The 23,595-nt window shown below is 38.1% G+C and overlaps 1 protein-coding gene across 1 annotated transcript in view; it reads right to left on the bottom strand.

Annotated features, from left to right (window-relative positions):
• Positions 1-452: 452 nt before the first annotated feature.
• The window catches only part of pitx3.L (paired like homeodomain 3 L homeolog), a 47,728-nt gene continuing 24,585 nt past the window's right edge, over positions 453-23,595 (bottom strand). The window contains 3 exon segments of the mRNA NM_001088554.1: positions 453-1,776; positions 3,251-3,456; positions 12,137-12,265. Of these exon segments, the coding sequence (NP_001082023.1) occupies positions 1,213-1,776; positions 3,251-3,456; positions 12,137-12,245 (879 nt within the window). The 5' untranslated portion in view covers positions 12,246-12,265 and the 3' untranslated portion in view covers positions 453-1,212.

Below are 23,595 nucleotides of genomic sequence, written 5' to 3' on the forward strand. Positions count from 1 at the left end.
CAGATGAGTAGACAGGTAACAGCCCCCAATATGCTGGACATTGCTAATACTTCCACATAGTTTAGAGGAGGAATCCCTGTATTACCATTAGCGTGGGTCACCTGCCTTATTTTGAAACTAGCATCACAGCTACCAGACTGTGCTCGGTGGTCAATCTACCATAACAGGAAAAAGTTTGTGTACCTGTAGAGACAAAACAAAGTCACAAAAGACACACCCACCAAATTATGTTGTGCATTAGTGGACTGGGTTAATTTCTTGTATACAACTCACGCTGGGGAGACCAGGAATATAGACAGTGGGGATGCTGACTGACGCACAGCTGGAATATATTTGCAAATCAGGTAATTCTTCACCCCCCCCAATAGTTATGGGACCCTAAGAAGATTTTCTCTTTGGCCAGTCACTGATAATTAGATCTGTGTTCATTTCAATAAGAGGACAAAGAAAAATACCTTACTCCAACGTTTATTTTATTTTTTTGCCTTTGAAATGGAATTGGAAAAAAAAGGAAGAGGGAAACGAGTTTTTGTTGAAAAAGATTTCAAAAGTTAACAAGTTCAAAGAAATTCTAAACAGGCTAGAAAATGATTAAAGAAGAAGATATGGTTTATGGTATTGAGATCTGCACCATTTTGGGGGCATGCTTTGTCTTAAGTTTCAACTCTACTTTTTAGATTATTACACATACAAAACAAAACAAGAAAAAAGGTCCTTTTTCATATATATAATATATATACATCTGATTCATCTGCATTACAACGGCCTCTCTTCATGGGCTACGATGTAATGGGCATGCAAATATCAGCAGCATGTCTGCTCATTTCTCCTTAATTCTTTTGGGACAGTAGATTGATACTGTCCATTTGATAAATAAGTACATTTTTCTTTCTTGAAATAGCCTATACATATTTACGTCTTTGGATTGTGTAATGTAGATGTCCGGTTGGAGGTTTTCAGCTTCTAACAAGAGCTTCACTCTGATTGAGCAGAAAGTGGAGCAGTTTTTAATGGAATACAAGTTTGTTCTTTGGACAGGGAGAATGTTTTCGTATTGCCTGGTGTGTGAATTTTCAATTATTTGTCAGCTTTAAAATGGAAATGTTTTTGCAGAGGTCTTTGTATGCCTACATTTTTCCCAAAAAGCATCAACTGTAATTATAGCAGGTCTTCTGATTCGTGGCTACTGTGAAGTCTTTGGTATGTGGTCCTTCATACTGGCCGATCCACAGCATACTGACATGGGCTTAGGTTAGAAGCTGGAGTCTGTACTGCTGGGTACGTGAAGTTAGCGTGTTGTTTTGCCTTTAGTCTCAAGCTTGCCAGGCTTGAGTTGCAAGTGTCCCTGTACATATAGGGGCTAGCTGTGGATGCATAAGGGCAGGCACTGGCTGAAACTGCAGAATTGAGGCTGGGACTGTTCAGGTTGTTAATATTTCCCAAGTTATTAAGGCTAGAGCCAGGAACTCCAGTCACTGCTGAAGGTACCATTGATGAGGGCATTGTCATAGAAGCAATAGAGTTGGGTGGTGAGAACATGGGCTGTGATGACAATGGACTTACATTCATAGAGTTAAAAAAGGGAAAGCTTTTGGCAGAGAGGGGACTAGTAGCCAGACCCTTTGTCGCCCAGTTATTATAGGAGTATCCAGAATACATATCATCATAAGGCTGCATAAGTCCATTAAACTGGGCCCCGAAGCTGTTCTTGCAGAGTTCAGCCTGCTGATTGCGCTCTCTCTTCCTCCACTTAGCTCGACGATTCTTGAACCATACCTAAAATTTGTTGAAAGAAAAGTCAATGTTTACAAAGTCATAGATAACTTCATATCTGAGTGAACTGACTAGTCTATTGATTGTAAAATGATTGTCCTCAAATATTTTGATAAAATACAGAACTACAAAATTATTTAGGCTACAAAAAGAAGACAGTTGCTAATTTCAGTAACAGAATGGCACTGCTAATCTAGAGGAAGATACAATGCTTTTTAAACTTGCTCAGCTCAATAATACCTTCCTAACTTCTCAAATATACATTCTACTTGGATCAGACTAGCCTAATTAACTATGTAACTAATTACTAAACAAAGTAATAATTTTATGAATTAATAAATCTATGCAAAAAAGATCATCATTTGGTGTCCCACATAGATGAAGGAGCCCAGTAATTTCTATAATTTCCACTGACTATGGGAATGAAGAGGAGAGTCGCCAAAGATTTAACTATGAAAACGAATGAAAGGAACAACCTTGAATATGGTTATTGGTCTATATGCCAGGCAACAGTTATATTACAAAGCAATGGGACTTTTCTGTTGGAACAAAAGAATCTCTTACTCACTATAGAATAGGGATGCACCGAATCCACTATTTTGGATTCGCCGAACCGCGGAAACCTTCGCAGAAGATTCGGCCGAATAACGAACCAAATCTTAATTTGCATATGCAAATTAGGGGTGGGAAGGGGAAAACATTTTTACTTCCATGTTTTGAGACAAAAAGTCACGCGATTTCCCTCCCTACCCCTAATCTGAATTCAGATTCAGTTCGGCCGGGCAGAAGGAATCCGAATCCTGCTGAAAAAGGCCGAATCCTGGCCAAATCCCAAAGCGAATCCTGGATTCGGTGCATCCCTACTATAGAAATTAATCAATTTCAATTTATTGAAATGCAAAGTATCCCTTACTCTAGTATGAGCATACTGCATTGCAGAACTACATTTTCTTTCACTGTATAACAATCTATTGCAGGCATGTCCAAAGTGCGGCCCGGGGGCCAATTGCGGCCCGTTTTAAAATTTACAGCGGCCCTCAGCCTCCATCATGAAATTAATAATAATGAGGCCTCCCAGCACAGAGCGATCAGGAATCCCATAGCAGTAATATTAAGGCACATTAGTGAAATGATCTGCCACTTGGTCTATACTGCTGCCTGTGTGCTAGTGTTAGTAATAGACACTTACTGGCACGTAGAGACGCGCTGCTCCTGCATACTTCTTTAGGGCTGAAGGTGTCAATAGACGTACTGACGTGCCAGTACAGTAAACTAAAGAAGTATGGCGTCACACATTTTCACCTCACCAAATCTGGCCCTTGTTGCAAAAAGTTTGGGCACCCCTGATCTATTGTTTATCCCATGTGTGAGCTTGCATAGCATGTTAGGGAACTAACGTCTACTCATCCCTGGGAATCTATACCTCCCATGGGTAAACTAGTGGTCATCCGTTTATATAAGTCTGTATGCCTCTTACCCTAACTCTGGCTTCTGTAAGGTTGGTCCACACTGCAATCTCCTCTCTGGTGCTCATGTCTGGGTAGCGGTTCCTCTGGAAAGTAGCCTCCAGCTCCTGAAGTTGCTGACTGGTGAAATGTGTTCTCTGTCTTCTCTGCTTCTTCTTTAGAGTGCCATCTTCAGGGTTGGAGTCATCTGTTTGGTTCTGCTGGGACTTTTCTGTGTCTGCAAAAAGAATTGTGCCAAAATTATCAACATACTGCCCACTTCATATACACAATAGCTATTTAGATAATGTCAGACATTTGTACTAGATTTTACTTAGAAAGTCATCAAGCGTTTACAGAGAACTACTGTGTTGGTACTCTCATTTATTGAGATATTGCTGTGTATTTAAGCATAGCTTTTCCTTTATGTCTGATCCATTGTTTTACACTGGAAATGGGAATTGCATATCTTTGCAATTGCATACCACCCAAAATTTCAGGGACAAATTAGACCGTGCCCCAGAAAACACTCCCTACCACACCCAGCTATGCCCTGACACTATCCCACGATCCACTCACTGTCCACTTTCCCATGAAGACCTGCCCCTTTTCAGGCCCCTGGTGTGAAAAACAGCACCACTACCAAGTTCCATGGCTTTCTGTCATCTGTATTAATTTTTGTATGCAGTGCTGCTGATTGGAAACATCTCAGTGAGACACACCAATAGCATGGTGTACAAGAATTAAACCTTCAACCTCATAAATAACAGGACTGTGGCACAAATATGTATCTCATCCCATATTATATTATTTCTTAATGTGTTATGTGCAATGCAATGTGTGTTTTATTATGTATATACTACTTAAACAGGCCCCTAGTTATAAAGTTATGGAACTGGAGGAGGTTTGCTGGGCTTTGCCAATAATGTAATTATCATATTTTATACAGGCTTATTCTAGAAAACCAGGTTTTGATTGACTTTGGCTCTCCCTGTAAAATTTCCTGTTGGCACTGAGCTTCTCTCTTTTCTCATATACCAAAGTCAGGTGAGTTTTTTCCCATACAAGTTCCATACAGTACTATACAAGACATTTTCTCAGAAGGGCAAGAGTGATTAATTGTGTTAAGAATCTGTTAGGGATTTCACCAAGATGGACCAAACACCTAGAAAGAATGTCAAATGTAGTTGAGAGGTCTAATGCAAATTATTGCTTTGTCCCTGTGCATCTCAGTGATTTTTCTGTACCATAATGGCCCACACAATAATAAAGTCAATAATAGTGCCACACTCACACTAAACCGCTTGTTGAAAGGCAAAGGTAAATTCCCACAGTATAACATAAAATCCAGCAGCACTCTGATTCACTTATTGGAGTGCTGCTGGATTTTATGTTATAATGGCCCACACAAAACACTGTTTCCATGTTTCCTTTGATAATATCCAATACAATATTTGCAACTACTGCATGTCACCACAGTGGTATGTGTGCTAACAATAGCCCGTATCAGATGTGTACCAGTGGGTGCAGGGACACAGGATTTGTGGAAGTGAATGATTATTGATCAAGGGACACACTCAGAGGTCATGCTGCGCCTAAGAATAGGGTTGTTACCTTTGTGATGTTATAAACACGGGCAAATGGGGCAGGCATGATGAAGTTTGGCATGATGACACCAGGGTCTGGTTATTTTGCCTGTTGTTTGCAATTTCAGACAAAGGGGTTGAGCCTTCTTTTAGATAATTTACAATAATCATAAAATACTTTTACACAATCTGAGATCTGATAACTTGCCTTGTGGTAGGAGCATCCCTGATACCAAAGCAGCACAGCAACAGACTTCATACATGTTTTTAACATTACTTTCCACAAGAAACAACTATTATAGCATGATACAAGCTGCACAACTGCATGTAACCTATAAATCAATGATCCCCAACATGTGGCTCGCAAGCAACATGTTTCTCACTATCCCCTTGGATGTTGCTCCATGTGGCTTTAAGCAGATGCTTACTTTTCAATTCCTGGCTTAGAGACAAGTTTTAGTTGCATAAAAACCAGGTTTATTGCCAAGCAGAGTCTACTGTAGGCTGTCAGTCACACATTTTTCATGCTTGTTTTGCTCTTCTACTCTTTTTACATTTCAATGTGGCTCATGGGTGAAAAAAAGTTGGGGCAAACCCATCCTGTAATATTTAAATATTTTATTAGCATTGGATGAAGCTCCAAATTGTGGAAAACTCCTGTACCCAGAAAACCAAGTCCCAAGCATGCCAATGTGTGTAGCTGAAAAGAAACGAAAGGAGGAACCAGCACACGTGTTTATTATGGGGCGTTCCCCCGAAACGTTGTGCATCATTTGACGTAATAAACACGGGGTTTACCCCGTTTGCTTATGCTCCTGTGTGCCGGTTCCTCCTTTCATTTCTTTCCATTGGAGTTCGGGGAGTGCCATCTCCCTAGAGGACTGTGCACCAGGCAATCGAACAGAGGAGGGCTAGTGAGTGCGTTCACACTGTTTCTACGAATGTGTGTAGCTGGGCAGCGTCAAGTAATGGCATCCACCTGCCCTTTATTAATGCTGAAAATGTTACACAGTATATCATATCAAATGTGACATTTGCAGCACAGGAGTATAAAAAGTGAATGTTTTGGGCTCAACATGCTGTATCTTCCAAATGAGACCTTTTTAAAGCTAAAAAATGAAAAGACATTTAAAAAAAACACCATGGAAAATATTTGGGTGAATAATCCCTTTTTAAGTAGTGGGGATAAAATCAAAATACTTGGCCCATATGTTTGGCCTCTTGTATAATATTGTGGCTTTGCTAGCATTTGGCTTCTTTTAAAGGGGTGCACTCATACAGATGGAAAAGTTATTTTTATCTTATGGGAGATTACATGTCAATTCACTTAAGGTTCTTATAAAACAAAACACGTTGTTCAATAAGTCACATTTCACATATTTGTAAAGGGCACAAGAGGGTTCCCGTCATGATATATAACTGCTTAGGTAGTTCAGCTCCCAGCATGTTACATGTAGGTAACCACACTTGCTCCTTGTTTTTGAATGTGTTGCTTTAAAAAACTAGTTTTTTTTTCTAGGATAAGCAAGGGTGTAAATACAAAGAGAAGCAAAGCCTGTGGCTATTATAGGAAACAAAATGTTGGAAGCCCAGTGGGGCCATGGATCATGCACAAATGAAAAGTAAATGAAAGTAGCAAAACATGTCATCTGCCCAGAATTTTGGGGGATTAAACAGATTTTTGCTGTGGAATGTGTTACGCCACTGGCAAATAGGACACTTGGCCTGGGTCACCATGATCAACATATTGTACAAGTTACTTTGAATGTATCTGTAACTCTTTCTTGGCTGTATTGCATATATCCAGCTGCTCCCAGCCATTGCACAACAAGCAGATGAGCTCTCACAAAGGTGGGAGAAGGGGGTCAGATTTTGCTGTACTGTAACTCTAAACACATGCAATGAAGGTGACCAGTGATTCTTGCAACAAGTAATGTATTTATTTCTATTTATAATTAATTTATGGGGTTCATTTACCCAATTTCACTAAGGGTCCTCCTTCCCTTAGGACAAGTTTCTTCTTACTGGTGCCTAATTGAAGGGGACAAACGAACCGACTGCCACTGGACAGAATAACCCTTCACTAATGTTCCAGGCTCCCCAGAGAATCAAACCCTGGGATCAGGTGGAGTGTAAAGACTCCCTTTAAATAACCTCTATGGACAAGAACTATTCACTTTATACCTGGGCCTATGAGAACACATTCCCTCCCCAGGACATAGGTTACAGCTACCCAGGACTTCCTGAACTAGCAGGGAACATAACTTCTTCAGTTAACTCATTTGAACTAGTTTGAACTCTGGGTTTCACCACTGGCGTTTCTCTGTGCCATAGTGTCTCGCTGTGCCAATGATATTGGCACGGTGAACCCAATACATCTACCACGTCTGTAGAAATAGGGAGGAAAGCAAATGTGTATAACAAGAAATGCCATCCACAAAAGCATATTCATACCTTTGGGAAAATGCATATTAGCTGGACAAATATTGTATCATAAAAGAATGGTTCCCACCAAACTGAAAAAGAAAATACTCATCATGGGTATTTTACTTGTTTACATGGGAGCAACATGTGTATTACTTACAAGATTTATTAATATAATTAGTATTCTGATTAATTTATGTAATAATATGAACATCTAACTGGAAATCAATACCTCTGCACTTCCCAGTGGATCTATATAATAGTGGGGGTTTCAGTATAACTGGCGTAGAATTAACTGCCATGTCATTTAATTAGAATGAGTAAGAATATTCTGTGCATCTCATTCTCCTAAGCAAATCAACAAATGCTTTGGATACCAGTAAAAAAAACAAGCAGGGTATTATTGTTTGCACATGTTACAGATTGATATGTTTAGTGCTTGTTAGCTTTGTCAATATTTGCAAATATTTTGCTGGGAGAATAGAATGCCTGGCTTTGGCTAGTTATACTGAATGTAACATTTTAAAATTTACAGTTTAAAACAGATTCCTTCCCCCCCACTGACCTTCCTTTGACACGATAGCTTAGTCCTATGCAGACTGTAGGGCAGATTATGAGCATAGAATTTGAGAGTAAAAATGAAATCATCTGGGAGAGTCTTTATTCATACCACATGCAAACGCAAGTGACAGAAATAAAAGTAATAAACCACCCAAGCTATCTTTTATAACGGGTCTTATTTCAAATAGTAGCTAGTCACTGGCTGCTGGTTCCATTCAGTCGTTAGGAAAAAAAATAGATGGACATCGATGTCAGGACAAAACATTATAAGGGGAGCAAACTATCCGGCGGCTAGCAAGGAATTTGGAAACAGCAGAAAACACTGAACTAAATGAACACAAGTGGAAACAAGTAGGGAATCCTCCCGTGGGATGGATAGAGGCATGGAAACCTGACAGCAGATTAGAACCATTTGGCCCACCTAGGCTGCATTTTCTCTTGTCAGTCTCAGGGCTCAGACTTCTTTTATCCTCAGGACAGCTTTGTATCTAAGCCACACATTCTTGAATGTATTTACTGTACTTACACCACCTTCAAGGTTTGCAGCTTATTTCATGTTGAAGATCAGTAATAGGTGACCTTTTAACAGATGGAACGTCATAGTCCCTGACTGATGACATATACTGGAACCATTACAACTCTAAAAATATGAATATTCATTGCTCTTCCTCATTTGACTGATCAAACCAAATGTCTTGTAGTGGTTTACTGGGGTTATGCAGATTTACTAAGGGGCCCCAGTGTGTCAGCTCAGAGCAACCAATAGCTAACTGCAAAACTTCCCCTGCAACTGCTCCACACTCAAAGCTTAGGATCTGGCAACCACTACCAACCCTGCCAGGGGAAACTGAAAGCTACCATTGCAAAAAGACCAACATTTGTTATGTATTCCTAAAGATGAACACACCCCCTAGAGACTTTAATTAGGGCCACCATCAAAAACCCAAGTTTTACTCCTGAGCCTTATACAAATATAATATCTGGGGATCCCTTTGACTTTCTATATCACAAAAAAAATTGTATTTGACGCCCCAACAATTCCTTCGCCCCCGTAGACCTGGCAAAATGATAAGATGAAGCTATATCCTCCTCAATCTTATGTCAGTGACATCATATCCTGTATGCTGAAAAGTCATGAAAGTTCTAAAAAAATGCTGGCATTTTTTCATATTTTAAAGTGGGATTGCCTTCAAAATTTCAAAAAAATCAATTAAAAATTTGTTGTTAACATTTTTTTTACCAATTTAAGGGCATGCCACATTTGTTTAAGGGCGGGCTCATGTCTAGGGCATTAGAGGATCTCTTTTGTCTTTATTTTGCTTCCTTGGACATTTGTAATAAAAAGTGGCCACTTCAAGAATTTGAAGCAACGTCTCTAATAAAGACACATATATGACCTATATGTACCCGCCCTATTCGAATTGATCTAAGCATAATGATGTTTCGCTAGGCAGAAATAAACCTTAACGAAAGTTTGCTATGAAATGCTCGCGTTGACGAAACTTCGCCAGTGTTCGGCTACAGAGATGCAACTTAAGTGAATTAGCGTAGTGGTAACGAATTTACACCTGTCGAAGTATGGCGGCGCGTTCGATGGGGGGAAAATTCTCTCTTTAGGTATTCCCCCCCATAGTATACTCGGTGTAGCAAATAGAGATAATAAAATATCTGATCCAATTTGCACAAATATGGATAACCACCAGAGGGAGATGTGTCTATCTAGATTTGCATCCAAGCAATGTTCACATTCTGCTGTAGTATAGATGTTTATTTAATTTTTTTTCTTAGTTCCGATGCATACAAATATATACCTTTACTTATGGAAAAGCTCTGTAAGCAGAATTAAAGGCTATCTTTAAATGTAAAGATAAATTCCTGTTTTACATGAAAGGTAGATGTACTAAGGAGAAAGGACTATAAGGAAGACTATATACTGTAGGTATTTTAAATAATAACCCAGTAGTATTAGGTAAGAGAAAAAAAACAAGGATAGTAACATTTACAGCCACTGGATTTATCCACAGCAGCCAGGCAGCTAACTGTTCAATACCATTAAAATGTTTTTTTATTTGGAAGAAGTGTGCTGTCACCTTGCTGGGCAGAGAGGCCTTTCATACTAGTCCACGAACATCAGAGGGAACACCTAGCCAGAATATGCCCTTGGCAAAATGACAAGATGGTATATTGTTAAAGTGAGATTAGCCCTCCACAGGCTTCCCACCATTTCTGGAAAGATAAAGTACCGACCTTCCTAAACTGCAACCTTTCTGCCCTATTAAGAACATTGGCATCAAGCATCATTTTTGCTGACCAGACCAGTAAAATACCAGCCAGGTGGCAACTCTAGCCCTCCAGCTGTTGAATGAAAACTCCCAGCATATCTTCCCTTAGCCAAAGCGATTAGATGGAATGCAAAATATGCAAGTAAATGCATAGGGATCACAGCACACGGATGCTCTAGTCAGGGCCGGAACTAGGGGTAGGCAGAAGAGGCAGACGGGGGAAGGGAGGGGGTGAGCTGGCAGCTGAGCTGCCTTGGATGCCTGGCTTGCCTGGCCCGCCTCTGGCTCTAGTTAAGGTCAACCCTGTCTGACACTGGTCCAATGTCTTTTCCTAACCAGGCTGGTAAACCAACATTTAGGGGGTTATTTAGCAAAGTCCGAATAGCAAAAACTATACTATAAAATCAGAATTTTTAGCAGAAAAAAACACTAAAATTTGGCTGAATCCAAAAATCCAGCATCTCAGACCTGGTGAAGTTGTATATATTCAAGGGGAGAGGTCCTTATCCTATTTTGAAGTTTCTGGTCTGCGCTGGAATTAGCCTGACTATTTCAGACTTTTCGGGCAAAAATCTGAAAAAATCTTATGATTCGGGAAAAATCTTGAAAAAAAATTGTACGATTCAATTTTTCATATGATTTTTTCAGTTTTTTTTCTGAACCGATTAATTTGTGCTTTTTTAATAATAAATAAGTTCAAATAGTGGATTCTAATTCGGTCAGATTTTTTTAATTTAAATACTCTGAAAAATAAGTAAAAGTATTTTCAATAGCAAAGAAAATCACCTATTGCAGCACTAACTCTTACCCATCGTCCTCCTTAGCACACAGAATGATTAAAGGGGTGATTCACCTTTAAAGGGATCCTGTCATCGGCATCAGTTAATAGTGCTATTCCGGGCAGAATTCTGCACTGAAATCCATTTCTCAAAAGAGCAAACAGATTTTTTTATATTCAATTTTGAAATCTGACATGGGGCTAGACATTTTGTCAATTTCCCAGCTGCCCCCAGTCATGTGACTTGTGCCTGCACTTTAGGAGAGAAATGCTTTCTGGCATGCTGCTGTTTTTCCTTCTCAATGTAACTGAATGTGTCTCAGTGGGACATGGGTTTTTACTATTGAGTGCTGTTCTTAGATCTACCAGGCAGCTGTTATCTTGTGTTAGGGAGCTGTTATCTGGTTACCTTCCAATTGTTCTTTTGTTTGGCTGCTGGGGGGGAAAAGGGAGGGGGGTGATATCACTCTAACTTGCAGTACAGCAGTAAAGAGTGATTGAAGTTTATCAGAGCACAAGTCACATGACTTGGGGCAGCTGGGAAATTGACAATATGTCTAGCCCCATGTCAGATTTCAAAATTGAATATCAAAAAATCTGTTTGCTCTTTTGAGAAATGGATTTCAGTGCAGAATTCTGCTGGAGTAGCACTAATAACTTTTATTAAGTTATAGAATGGCTAATTCTAAGCAACTTTTCAATTTGCATTCATTTTTTCTTTTTTTATAATTTTTGAATTATTTGCCTTCTTTTTCTGACTCTTTCAAATGGGAGTCACTGACCCCATCTAAATACCAATGTGCTTACTGTATGTACTGTACTTGTATTTTATATATAATAAGAAAATAATAATTATTAATAGCCCATCTGCTTATAGTCTCCTATTTGATCTATGGAGACTTTCTGACTGAATTATTTTATACAGCAACTAGGAACTATGGTACAATTTGTTATAACATAATTCAAAAAATATATTTCCTACACTTTATTGTCAACCAGCAGCATTCCTTTCAGTATATAACCTTGTTCTGTTTCCATGTGCAAGATGGTATGCGGTATGGTCTTAATTTAATTTAATTATTTTATTCCCATAATCACATTCCTTGTTTTTATACTGGGACCTATTTAACTGGATATTGTTACTCATCATGGCAGCCATATTGTACCTATATTTTTCTCCTTGCTTGACAAATGGGGCTCTGATCTCTATTTTGATGTGTAAGATATGGACTAACAGAAAAGTAGAATCTAGTATAAATGGAGATAAGTGTCCCTACTGATAGTTACCACTGTGCTCTTGCCCTTTGCAGCTGTGATCATGCTGAGGTGTCCCGGAGTCGGAGAGAGACAAGGCTGGACTGCGAGCCTCCGAATCTGTCAGAAGATTGAAATCCATGTGGCAACAGGAATATAATGCTGCAAATGAGAAGAATGGTATTGTAAAAACATAAATGGCAGCCAAATGACATTCTATACATGACAAAATATGATATTGGTCATTCGGTAAACAGCAAAACAGTAAATTTAACCTTATCAGTAGACTTCTCAGGTGCCAGAACCATTATGCTTTGGCAGGTGAAACCATTGATAGATTTCTTGAAACCTTCTGAGCATGTTAGAGATGAGATATCCTCTCTATATGAACAGGTGCTATAGCCATATACTGTATTTCCCTTATAGGAATGGTATCCTTAGATGTGCTTTGTAAAAATTCTTAATTTGAGGATGAAGGGATTTGTTCTGCCCTGTTTTCTTGCCAGTTGTAAGTATCCTATGAAAAAAATTATACCAATAACTGCAGTTCAAAAGTGGGGTGTTTCCAGTTTTATTATGGGACTCGGACAGACAGAACAGTGATCTTATACTGTCCAAAGCACCTTAAAAAAAAACGGGAACACCCCACTTTTTTGAACTCTAGGGGGCCCATTCATTAAGTTCGAGTGAAGGAATAGAAGAAAAAATACTTCGAATTTCGAAGTGTTTTTTTGGCTACTTCGACCATCGAATGGGCTACTTCGACCTTCGACTACGACTTCGAATCGAACTGTTAGACTAAAAATCGTTCGACTATTCGACCATTCGATAGTCGAAGTACTGTCTCTTTAAGAGAAAACTTTGACCCTCCTAGTTCGCCACCTAAAAGCTACCAAAGTCAATGTTAGCCTATGGGGAAGGTCCCCATAGGCTTGGCTATCTTTTTTTGGTCGAAGATAATCCTTCGATCGATGGATTAAAATCCTTCGAATCATTCGATTCGAAGGATTTAATCGTTCGATGAAACGATTATTCCTTCGATCGCTCAATCAAAATATTTGCGCAAAATCCTTCGACTTCGATAGTCGAAGTCAAAGGATTTTAATTCCCCGGTTGAATATCGAGGATTAATTAACCCTCGATATTCGACCCTTGATACATTTGCCCCTAGGTATTGGTATAATTTTTTTCATAGGATCCTTACAGGTGGTGCTTGTAAAAGCTGCTGTTTTGGCAGGATATCCTCTGTTAACTGAAACGTTTTTGTGAAGCAGAAGCAGAAAATGAATTTCACTAAAACAGCTTTCTGACTCCAAATAACCTGCACAGGTATGGGACCTGTAATCCAGAATGCTCAGACCTGGGGTTTTCCACATAATTGGTCGTAATTTGGATCACAATACTTTGACTATTAAAAAATAAATTAACTATTACATTGTTTTGCCCCCAATAAGGATTAATTATATGTTCGGATCAAGTACAAGGTACTGATTTATTGTTGCAAGATTAAAAGATTTTTTATAATAAATTTAAATATTTGCTGTTAACGGAGTATATGAGAGATGGCCTTGCCATAATACAGAGCTTTCTGGATACTGTGTTTCCAGATAACAGAAACCCATACCTATACAGACATGGATGGCCCTGCTTAGAAATCACAGTAGCAGTGTCCCACCTAGTTTATATCCATAGGTAAAGCCCAGATAGAGTATGGGGATACTGGAAGCAAATTGATGGCAACAGTACATAATGAGGCTACATTTAGGGGCATATTTATCAACATTGGAGACAAACATCACCAGTGATGTTTTTCATAACAACCAATCAAATATTTGCATTTTTTTCTAACTTGTAGGTGTTGAAATCTAATTGCTGATTGGTTGCTATTGTCAACATCACAGGTTTGTCTCCAATAAACATGCCCCTTAATGTATTATATGTCATGTATTTAATGAAGTGACCTGGCACACCTGGTTCTTGTTTTTTTTTTTTAATTTTAAACTATAAATCCATACATAATTATGTGCAGATAAATGGGCATAACATAGCATAAAATGGCCCTTTACTAGTATATCAGAGTGCACATCCCATTTTCAATTAATACTCATATAAAAAATAAAATCTGAAGCGAATGGCAAATGCATGAGAAAATGCCTGTAAGGACCCTGGTGTAGGATTGCCAGAGTTTTTTTTTCAATCTTAAGAACATGCAGACAGGTGTTTCAAATGAGTGGGAGCAACATGATGCCTTTGTACACCTAAATTACACAAATTGAATTCAGTTCATTTGGTGTAGTGATTCAGCCACCTGTCGCCTACACTGAACAGAACCTTCAACAGACCCCTTTCCTCCATCATGTCTTAACACATGCTACTTAAAGTGACAGTAACATGTTCCACGTTCCACAGGAATATTTCACTGTGTCTATAGAAACTCAGGAATATGTCACTATACCTTTATAAAGTATTAAGTGGCCTTGTACTTGCGCCTGATAGGCTGGAGGAATGTAAACAGAGTCCTTTCAAAACAATGCTCCACCCAAGCACTCAGGTTAGTGGCAGGTGGGGCATTTTCCTAGGGATGCACCATATCCACTATTTGGGATTCGGCTGAATCCCCGAATCCTTGATGAAAGATTCAGCCGAATACCGAACCAAATCCGAATCCTAATTTGCATATGCAAATTAGGGGCAGGGAAGGAGACAGTGGAAAAAATCTTCTTTTGTTATGAAAAGTCACATGATTTCCCTACCCACCCCTAATTTACATATGCAAATTAGGATTCAGATTCGATTTGGCCAGGCACAAGGATTCGGCCGAATCCGAATCCTGCTAAAAAAGGCAGAATCCTGAACCGAATCTTGGATTTGGTGCATCCCTACATTTTACTATTCTTTTAATAAATAACAGTATAAATAAGGACTTTTGTATAAATTGACCCACTGTTGTATAAATATATCATCCACATAAGAAAACAGTCAGAGAGTAGATGGATGGATAGATAGATAGATAGATAGATAGATAGATAGATAGATAGATAGATAGATGGCTGTTTGGTCACCTGTTTGTACTTTTACTTAACTGCAAAAATGTAAAGCAGTGCATATACAAGTAGCGCTTTATAAAGTTCTACAAGCATACAGTACATAAGAACATCTGCAGAATGGCACACTACAACTCTGATATATCACTCAGAAATTGAATTTGGAATATACTCTATTAGGAAATACACTCTATTTCATATTTTACATCTGTGCTCAGTTAAAGGTACAAACCCAGGAAACCAATAAACACAAATACATATTTATTAATCTCTCTCTCTCTCTCTCTCTCTCTCTCTCTCTCTCTCTCTCTCTCTCTCTCTCTCTGCATTTAATGGCAGCACAGTTAGTTACTTGCACAGTTCATTACAAGTCTGACTTTATATCACAGTAAATCCCCAGAAGATGGCAGGCCTGTACTACTTAATTTCCTCCAATTGCATTATCAAGTCACAGGAAGACTAAATCACAATCACAGCTAATGAGAATGGGGTAGTTAGTTATCAACAATAAAAGAGCAGTCAGAAAATCACTTCAGTACAAATAAATCTATAAGGTATTGGAAGTTCTATATAGCTTTTGTGAAATCTAGATATTAATAGCAATGCAAAGAGATGTGTTCAATGTGTTATTAGTTAAAGACTTTGCAGAGAAAAGAGCTAAATGCATAATACAGAGAAGAGGAAGCAAAACAAAGGTGTGACAGAGGCAACACTCACTCCATATTTAATTAAAGGGGAACTATCGCGAACATTTTAATTTAATATAAGCATCATCACACTGAAATAAGAAGTTTTCTAAATATAATCAATTAAATAGTATGTACTGTTTCTGAAATAATCAAGTTTATCTTAACTATCCCTCTCTCAGCATCTGTTTCTCTTCATTCTCTTATCATGCAGCAGTTGGGTGTCAGATATTCATTGACAGTTAGATCCAATATATCTTGTGTAGGGGGACTCCTTTTGCCTAGAAGGTGTATTAGAGCTCACTCTATTAAAATCCCCAGACATCATGTCTCTCTACATGCAGGATTTGTGCATAAGGCAGTTATTTTGTTAGATTTTGTTTGTACTGGAATCAGTTATTTGAGTGAGCTCTAATTCATCTGCTAGGAAAGGGAGCCCCCCCCCTATAAGATATATTGGATCTAACTGTCAATGAATATCTGACACCCAACTCCTGCATGAAGACAGAATGAAGAAAAACAGATGCTGAGAGAGGGATAGTGAAGATAAACTTGAAACTTGAACTGAAATTAGTTCAGACCTGGATACATTTCATTAAATATATATGAGGTGCAAATCCACACTGCATTTGCCACAGGTAGCAAAAATCTATGTAGCAAGTGGTTGGCACAGGACAGTGCCCAGTGCTCTGCACGTGACTGCAATGCAAAAACATTGAGTGTTTCATAGTCAGTCTATAACCAAGTACCATCATCTAATTCTGCATGTTCCCCGCCAGCTATTCAGATTGAGATTTTTTATAAAACAAATTAACTGAAACTGAAGAATATTTATGTAAAATAATGTTTTAAAAAATTAATAAAACAGAAGTGGTGGCGGTTATTATTATTATAATCATCTTTTAATTGTTTAGTACCAACATATCCAATAGTGCTTAAGTACGTTAATCATTTTCATTTCTAGTGGTGCATTTACATCATGCGCATACACAATTAACAGGGCGCATTTCATCTAGAAACCCCCCCTTACAGATATATAGTGAATAAAGTACCCCCTCTTGTAAATTATAAGGATATTATAAGTTACCGAGGAGTTTCATGACCATATAAAAACATGAGGCCGAAGGCCGAGTGTTTTTATACAGGTCATAGAACTGCGAGGTAACTTATAATATCCTTATAATTTGCAACTGGGGGTACTTTATTTATTATAATACACAAATTTCAGTGAGTCATGTGACAGAAATGACATCAGAACTCACCGTTTATAACTGATGACATCAGAACTCACCGTTTATAAGGATATAATTTACAACATATTCATGGCTTTTGTGTACTATAAGAACATACAGTACAAACTTACTTTAGGTAGGTGTTTATAAAAAAAGTATGTGTACAGGTAGACTTTCTAATAATGGCATATATATTTTTGCAGTTACATATAATAATTACATTTACGTTCAGTTATCTGTAAAGTTCCGAATTATGGGAAGGCCATCTCCCATAAATTCCATTTTATATAAATAATTCAATTTTTCAAAATTATTTTCTCTGTAATAATAAAACAGTACCTTGTACTTCATCTGAACTAAGATATACTTAATCCTTATTGAAAGCAAAACAATCTTATTAGTTTAAATTATTTTTAAGTAGGCTTAAGGTATGAAGATCAAAATTATGGAAAGAACTGTTATCCAGAAATACCCATGTTCTGAGCATTCCGGATAACAAGTCCCATACCTGTACATCGACATACATGCACAAAACTTCATACAAAACGAATCCCATTATATTTAGACCAGTATATTTATTAGCTGTTTGTTTTCCTCTAAGAAAGCTGAAGTTTAAAATATAAAAAACAAAGGGGTATATTTAGGGTCCCAGTCATTAGCACAACACAATATGCACTTGGAGCCTAAAGTCGGCAGGAAGTAAAGCTGCACAAAGTTCAAATCATTTTAAGCCCTGGAAAATCTAGGAGATGGTTTCTGCATCTCCCTTGCTGAAATCGTTTTGTTTGCCAAGTGGATACAGAACCCGCCTCGCAAGCCATAGTAAACAGCTCAATTAAGCTAAAAATAAAGTACTCCTCTTGATGCACAGTGTCTTATATTAGTAACTTTGCTGACAAAAATGGAAGGAATACAGATGCACAGGTTAAAAATAGCAATGACAGGAAAGTAATATGCAATGGGAAATATTGTGGCACACTGTTGGGCACACAGGTTAAATACATAGATAAAAGAAGAAATAAAAGAACATGCTGGGGTGTAAGCCTGTGTGCAGCACTATAACAGGGCAACTGAGGGGTAATAAAAGAGAATGCATGCAGGTAGAAAGAGAAAATACAGGGGGTAAGCCTATGTGCAGCACTATAATAGGGCAGCTGAGGGGTTAAGCCTTTTTTCCACTCAGCTACTGGGTGCAAATTCCCCAATGTACTGCCAAACTAGTGCATGGTTTCTTGCCTGGAAAGCCCCCCTGGCAGATTGCAGACTCACTCTAAACCCTGGGCCTTGCTAGTCTATAAATCAAAGATTATCTAGCATGGCTTCTATTTACAGCGCCCTGGGAGAGCGAGACCTCTGGTTTTATAGGTGACATTCAGACCAAAATAGCAACATTATGAGCAAAATACGTAATGGAGATCTGAAGTTGCGGCTATGTCTTTATCCAAGGGCAGTTAACACCTCTCAGAGGCATCCAGATCCATTTCTCGCCCATCCTCCTTGTCAGGCTCTAGCCATTCCATATGCTCTACAACAAAGCTACTTTATAAAGAGGGAGTCAGTCAAGGAGGTCGTGTTGGCAGATACAGGATATGTCTTCAAGAAATGGTAACATGACTTCTTAGCAAAGAAGTCAATCCACAAGAATTAATTCAAAGTGAGAAATCAAATGTCTAAATGGATTTTTTCCCCTAAATGGCAAAACTGTAACTATTTACCATTGTGGTCTTATTGCTGACTTTTGCATAAACAGTACATACTGTAACCTGTATGGTTGATTTCAATGTATTTTATAGTTTGTTTAAAAGGAAAACATACACCCTGTTAATAAATAGGAGGTATCTGCTATTTCGTTTCTCTATACATTAAAAGGTAAGAACAATAACAACAGGGACGGACTGGGGTGTGCGAGGCCCACCATGACTGCTACCCCAGGGGCCCCCCACAAAACCTGCTGCCTGCCTGCTCACCAACCAGTCCCTTCCCCTCCCCGCACGTGCCCCTTATATTTATTTTAACCATGATCGGGGGCGGGCAGCATACCTCCCAACATTTTGAAAGTAAAAAGAGGGACAAAAAATTTTTTCCCGCATGTAGCGCAGCAATTCTTTGACCACACCCCTTTCTGTGGCCACACCCCCTAATTACCATGTTTGTTTTACAAAATTTGGCAGGTTATGAAAGTTTGAAAATATTTCTCCTTATCTGAACTGTGTTTTTGTGTCTCAAAATTGTTACAAAGTATCTTATTTGCACCTGTTAGCTGTTCTGGGCTCTCTGCTAAAAGCCAATTAAGTGAGAAACTTTGTTCCTTTTTCTGGCTGTTCAGTGCAGAGAAAAGAGGGACTTTCCAGTACAAATGAGGGACTGCAGGTCGAGCTGTCAAAAGAGGGACTGTCCCTCCGAAAAAGGGACAGTTGGGAGGTATGGGGCAGCAGGGGAGCAACGGCGGACTGCATGTGCAGGGATCAGGTCTGGGTCGGGGGCACCCATGAGGACCGGGGCCTACCAGCAGGGCCGGAACTAGGGGTAGGCAGAGTAGGCACGTGCCTAGGGCGCAAAGCTGAGGGGGCGCCAGGCACGTACCTGCTCTGTCGCCTACCCCGTGTCCGGTCCCATCTACCGCTGGTGGCGTGCGCATAAATTCTCTTCTGCGCATGCGCGCACATATTTCGCTCATGCGCGCCGGCGCGAAATTTCGCACATGCGCGCTGATTTTGCGCATGCGCAGTCAAGCGCGCACAGAGCCGGCGCTGTGGCCCGCCAGGTTGCCTAGGGCGCCTGGCCGGGTTGGCCCGGCTCTGCCTACCGGGTTAAAATACAGTGTTATATATTCTAACTTGCAGACAAATGGTTTTGCTCTTGTATGATCAAATCAGTGCAAGATATTGAAACATGGCTTTTGGGACTTGGAGAGAAATCAAAAGAAAGAACTGTAACAGAACAGTAATAGATTCTGCTGTTAAATAAAGGAATATGAATGAAGAATTATAGAATAATTATCATGAATGCATGACATTGGCAGACATTCCATCAAATTATGGCAATATATGTTACATTTAAATGCCACACTATTAACACTAGTAAACACCACATACTCTAAAATTGTATAATGTGATTTATAATACTTTGTTTGTACAGTGTTTGTAGGCAAGGTCTTACTAAAATGGAACAAAGGAGATTAGGTGGCAGTTACCACTGGTGCAAAAGGGGCCAATTCACATTAAGAGCCTGATTTAGCTCTAAATTTAGAAAAAAAATGTGATTTCATATGCATTTTTGCAAAATTAAGGGCATAGAAATAAATTCTGTATTTACCAAAATTTACAAATAAAACTTTATGTAAACTTGTGTTTAAAAAAACCCACTGGATGGATCACGCATATCATGGCAGGCTTTCTGTCAGTAAACTGACTGTACAAGAAACATTGTCTGACAGAAGATGAATTGGCATTCATTTGTATGCTGTTTCCATGTTCGTGTAATTGGAAGTCCAACCTTTGAAGTCAGCAAGCTATTTGGAGCTGTGGAGGCAGTAGGCTGTGCAATGCATAGCATGTGTATTAGACAAGGACTGATATTCCAGGAGTCCCCTCTTTCTTTCTCTCCTTTTAATGCCTTTGCATGAAGTCCAGAGAGTCCATCTGCCACTGAAATTGCCATGGTTTTATAAAACATTGCTTCTGGTATTATGCATAAACTCACATAGAATTAATTCCCGGGATTAAGTCTTGATTAAGATGTGTGTCACTTTGCTGTCTCAGAATTTATTAAGAGCCCTTCTTCAGGATCTGGCAGATGGAATTTCTGCCCAATGTTTGCAGATGATAATTTCACCTCTTCTCCAGCCATTTGCATATGATTGCATCTGTCAAGCACAATTTCCTATCCTTCAGGTTTGAGCTGTGCTCCAGATTTAAGGAGAAATACATTTTTTTTCCATTCAGCTGCTCAAGAGGATTTTCAAACAACATTACGAGTGTCTGAGATTTGATATCCCTTTTGTATTATTAAAGCTATTTAATTTACTTGTCGAGATGAAAATTATTCCTAAACAAATTAGTCATTTAAAGACAAAATAGCAACATCTTAATCTTTTAAAAACCTTTGTACAGTTTAAATAATTTTGTTACACTATGACAGCATATTGACGTTTTTAATAAATAAGCATGCTATGCATAGAGCTCCTAAACAGAACGATAAGTAAGAATTAATAAGAATGACAGCAGCAAAGACCTTATTATTTTTTTGGCAGCCTGTGCCTGTGCTCCTCTTCTGGAAACATTCCCCTTGCCCCAAAGGCACCAAGCAAGCAGGTTGGATATATATATATATATATATATATATATATATATATATATATATATATATATATATATATATATATATATATATTTCGGGGGGAAATCCAGCACTTAGTATTGATGTCAGCTTGATTCTAAACTGTGTAGTGGTTTTAAAGCAATTTTCTCACTGTGTAAGTGAAGGTTTACTTGCATTATTATTATTTCATCCATCCATTAAAAAATCATCTGAAAGAAGTATAAATATTTATTTGCAATTTTCATTTGCATTTCTTTGGGTAAAAGCTTACCCAGTGATGGAACTAGAAACGATTGTATTCACAGGAATATTTTTAAGGCATTCAACCTGTATCCATAGATGCTCAGTTTCACACATTTACCGTATATTACATATATTGAATGATTACACTAAAATTCTGTATTCATCAGAACTTCTGCATCTCCCAATATAACCTCTTTGGTATAAAACATAGTTTTTCCTATTTAAAAAAAGTTGTTGTTCTGCACTAGAATGAACCTTTCATTGTGGAAAATAAATGAAGTCTTTCTCCCTGCATGCAAATTGCCCCTGGCAATATAATGGATTCAGAGAGGTGTACTGAGCTGCATTGAGTACTGACAACATAGAGATGTTTTCGACAGTCAAACGCATTCTGACGAATTTAAACAGGTATGAGATTTTCCAGGAAAGTGTTAAATTGGGAATGCGGTCAAACTGCTAGGAATCCTTCTGGATTTCCCAATTAAATGTTTAATAAATTAGACACTAGTTAACTGCAAAATTGGCAGCAGCAGAGACATGTGTCTGCCCCAAGTACAACACTGCATGTATTAGACAGCTCTTTATATATGAGGGGTGGGAGTGGGATGCCACATAGGTGTCCCTTCTCCTGTATCATACCTTTCCCAAAACTTTCGTGTCATTCAGATGCTCAAGTTAGGAATCAAAGAGGACAAAGTAAACAGGAATGCTCTTACAGTATTCCAAAAGTATTATAGCAATAACATTGAGCAATTTTAATTTTAATACATATTTCACTAAAATATATTCAGTACAATTACACCATTAAGTTGCATTAAACAAATAAATAAATACTTTCATAGTTTGTTGTTTTTTTCTACTCAACTATTACCACTGTTCTCTTCCCTATAATGCTCTAGAGACTGGTCTCGGAATTGATAACCTCTATATTGTACCTGATCTTGAATCATTTTTTCAAGTTATTTGGGTTCTGTAATTCACACCAGGGAAATAGATATTCATTCAAATCAAATTGCAGGTACGGGACCTATTATCCAGAATGCTTGGACTTGAGGTTTTCTGAATAAGGAATCTTTCTGTAATTTGGATCACCATAACTTAAGTCTGCTAAGCAATCGTTTAAACATTAAATTAACCCAATAGGGTTCTTTTGCCCCCATTGAGGATTAACAGTATATATATGAACAATATGAACAGTATGAAGAACAATGTGTTAATATTGATTGAGTATCATCGTAAGAGCTGTAAGCATGATATGCAAAACACAGAATAGGAAGCATTAGACAGTGAGAATCTATAGTGCAAAGGAACAGGAACACATACATGTGATCCAGTGAATGTTATAGAAACCAAACATAATTCAGATAAAATGAAAAATAAACTGCAAATAATTTATTCATATACTAAATATTAAAACAGATTTTAAAAAGGTATGGTTTATTATATAATCCCAAATTCACTCATGTTGGTTTTCTAAGAAATATAATTAATATATATATATATATATATACACATATCAGATATTTTTAATTCACTATATGACTGATTTACTGTACATTTTTTATGTATCCACCAGCTCCTATTCTGGACAATGGATTTTAAAGGGGTTATGCACATTTGAGTCAGCTGTTAGTATGATGTAGAGAGTGATAATCTGAAACAATTTTCAATTTGTTTTCATTTTTTTTTATTGTGGTTTCTGAGTTAATTAAGTTTTTATTATCCAGTTTGTAATTTCAGCAATCTGGTTGCTAGAGTTCAGATTCTCCTAGCAACCATGCATACATTTTAATGAGATACTGCAATATGAATAGGAGAATAGAAAAATGAGTAATAAAAACGATCAATAACAATAAATTTGTAGCCTTTCAGAGCATTTGATTTTTTAGAAGGGGTCAGTGACCCCCATTTGAAAACAAATAACATATTCTATAACATAATAAAAGAGGTGAACCTCTATCATCAAT

Source organism: Xenopus laevis, chromosome 7L (genome assembly GCF_017654675.1).
Source record: "Xenopus laevis strain J_2021 chromosome 7L, Xenopus_laevis_v10.1, whole genome shotgun sequence".
NCBI classification, from domain to species: domain Eukaryota; kingdom Metazoa; phylum Chordata; class Amphibia; order Anura; family Pipidae; genus Xenopus; species Xenopus laevis.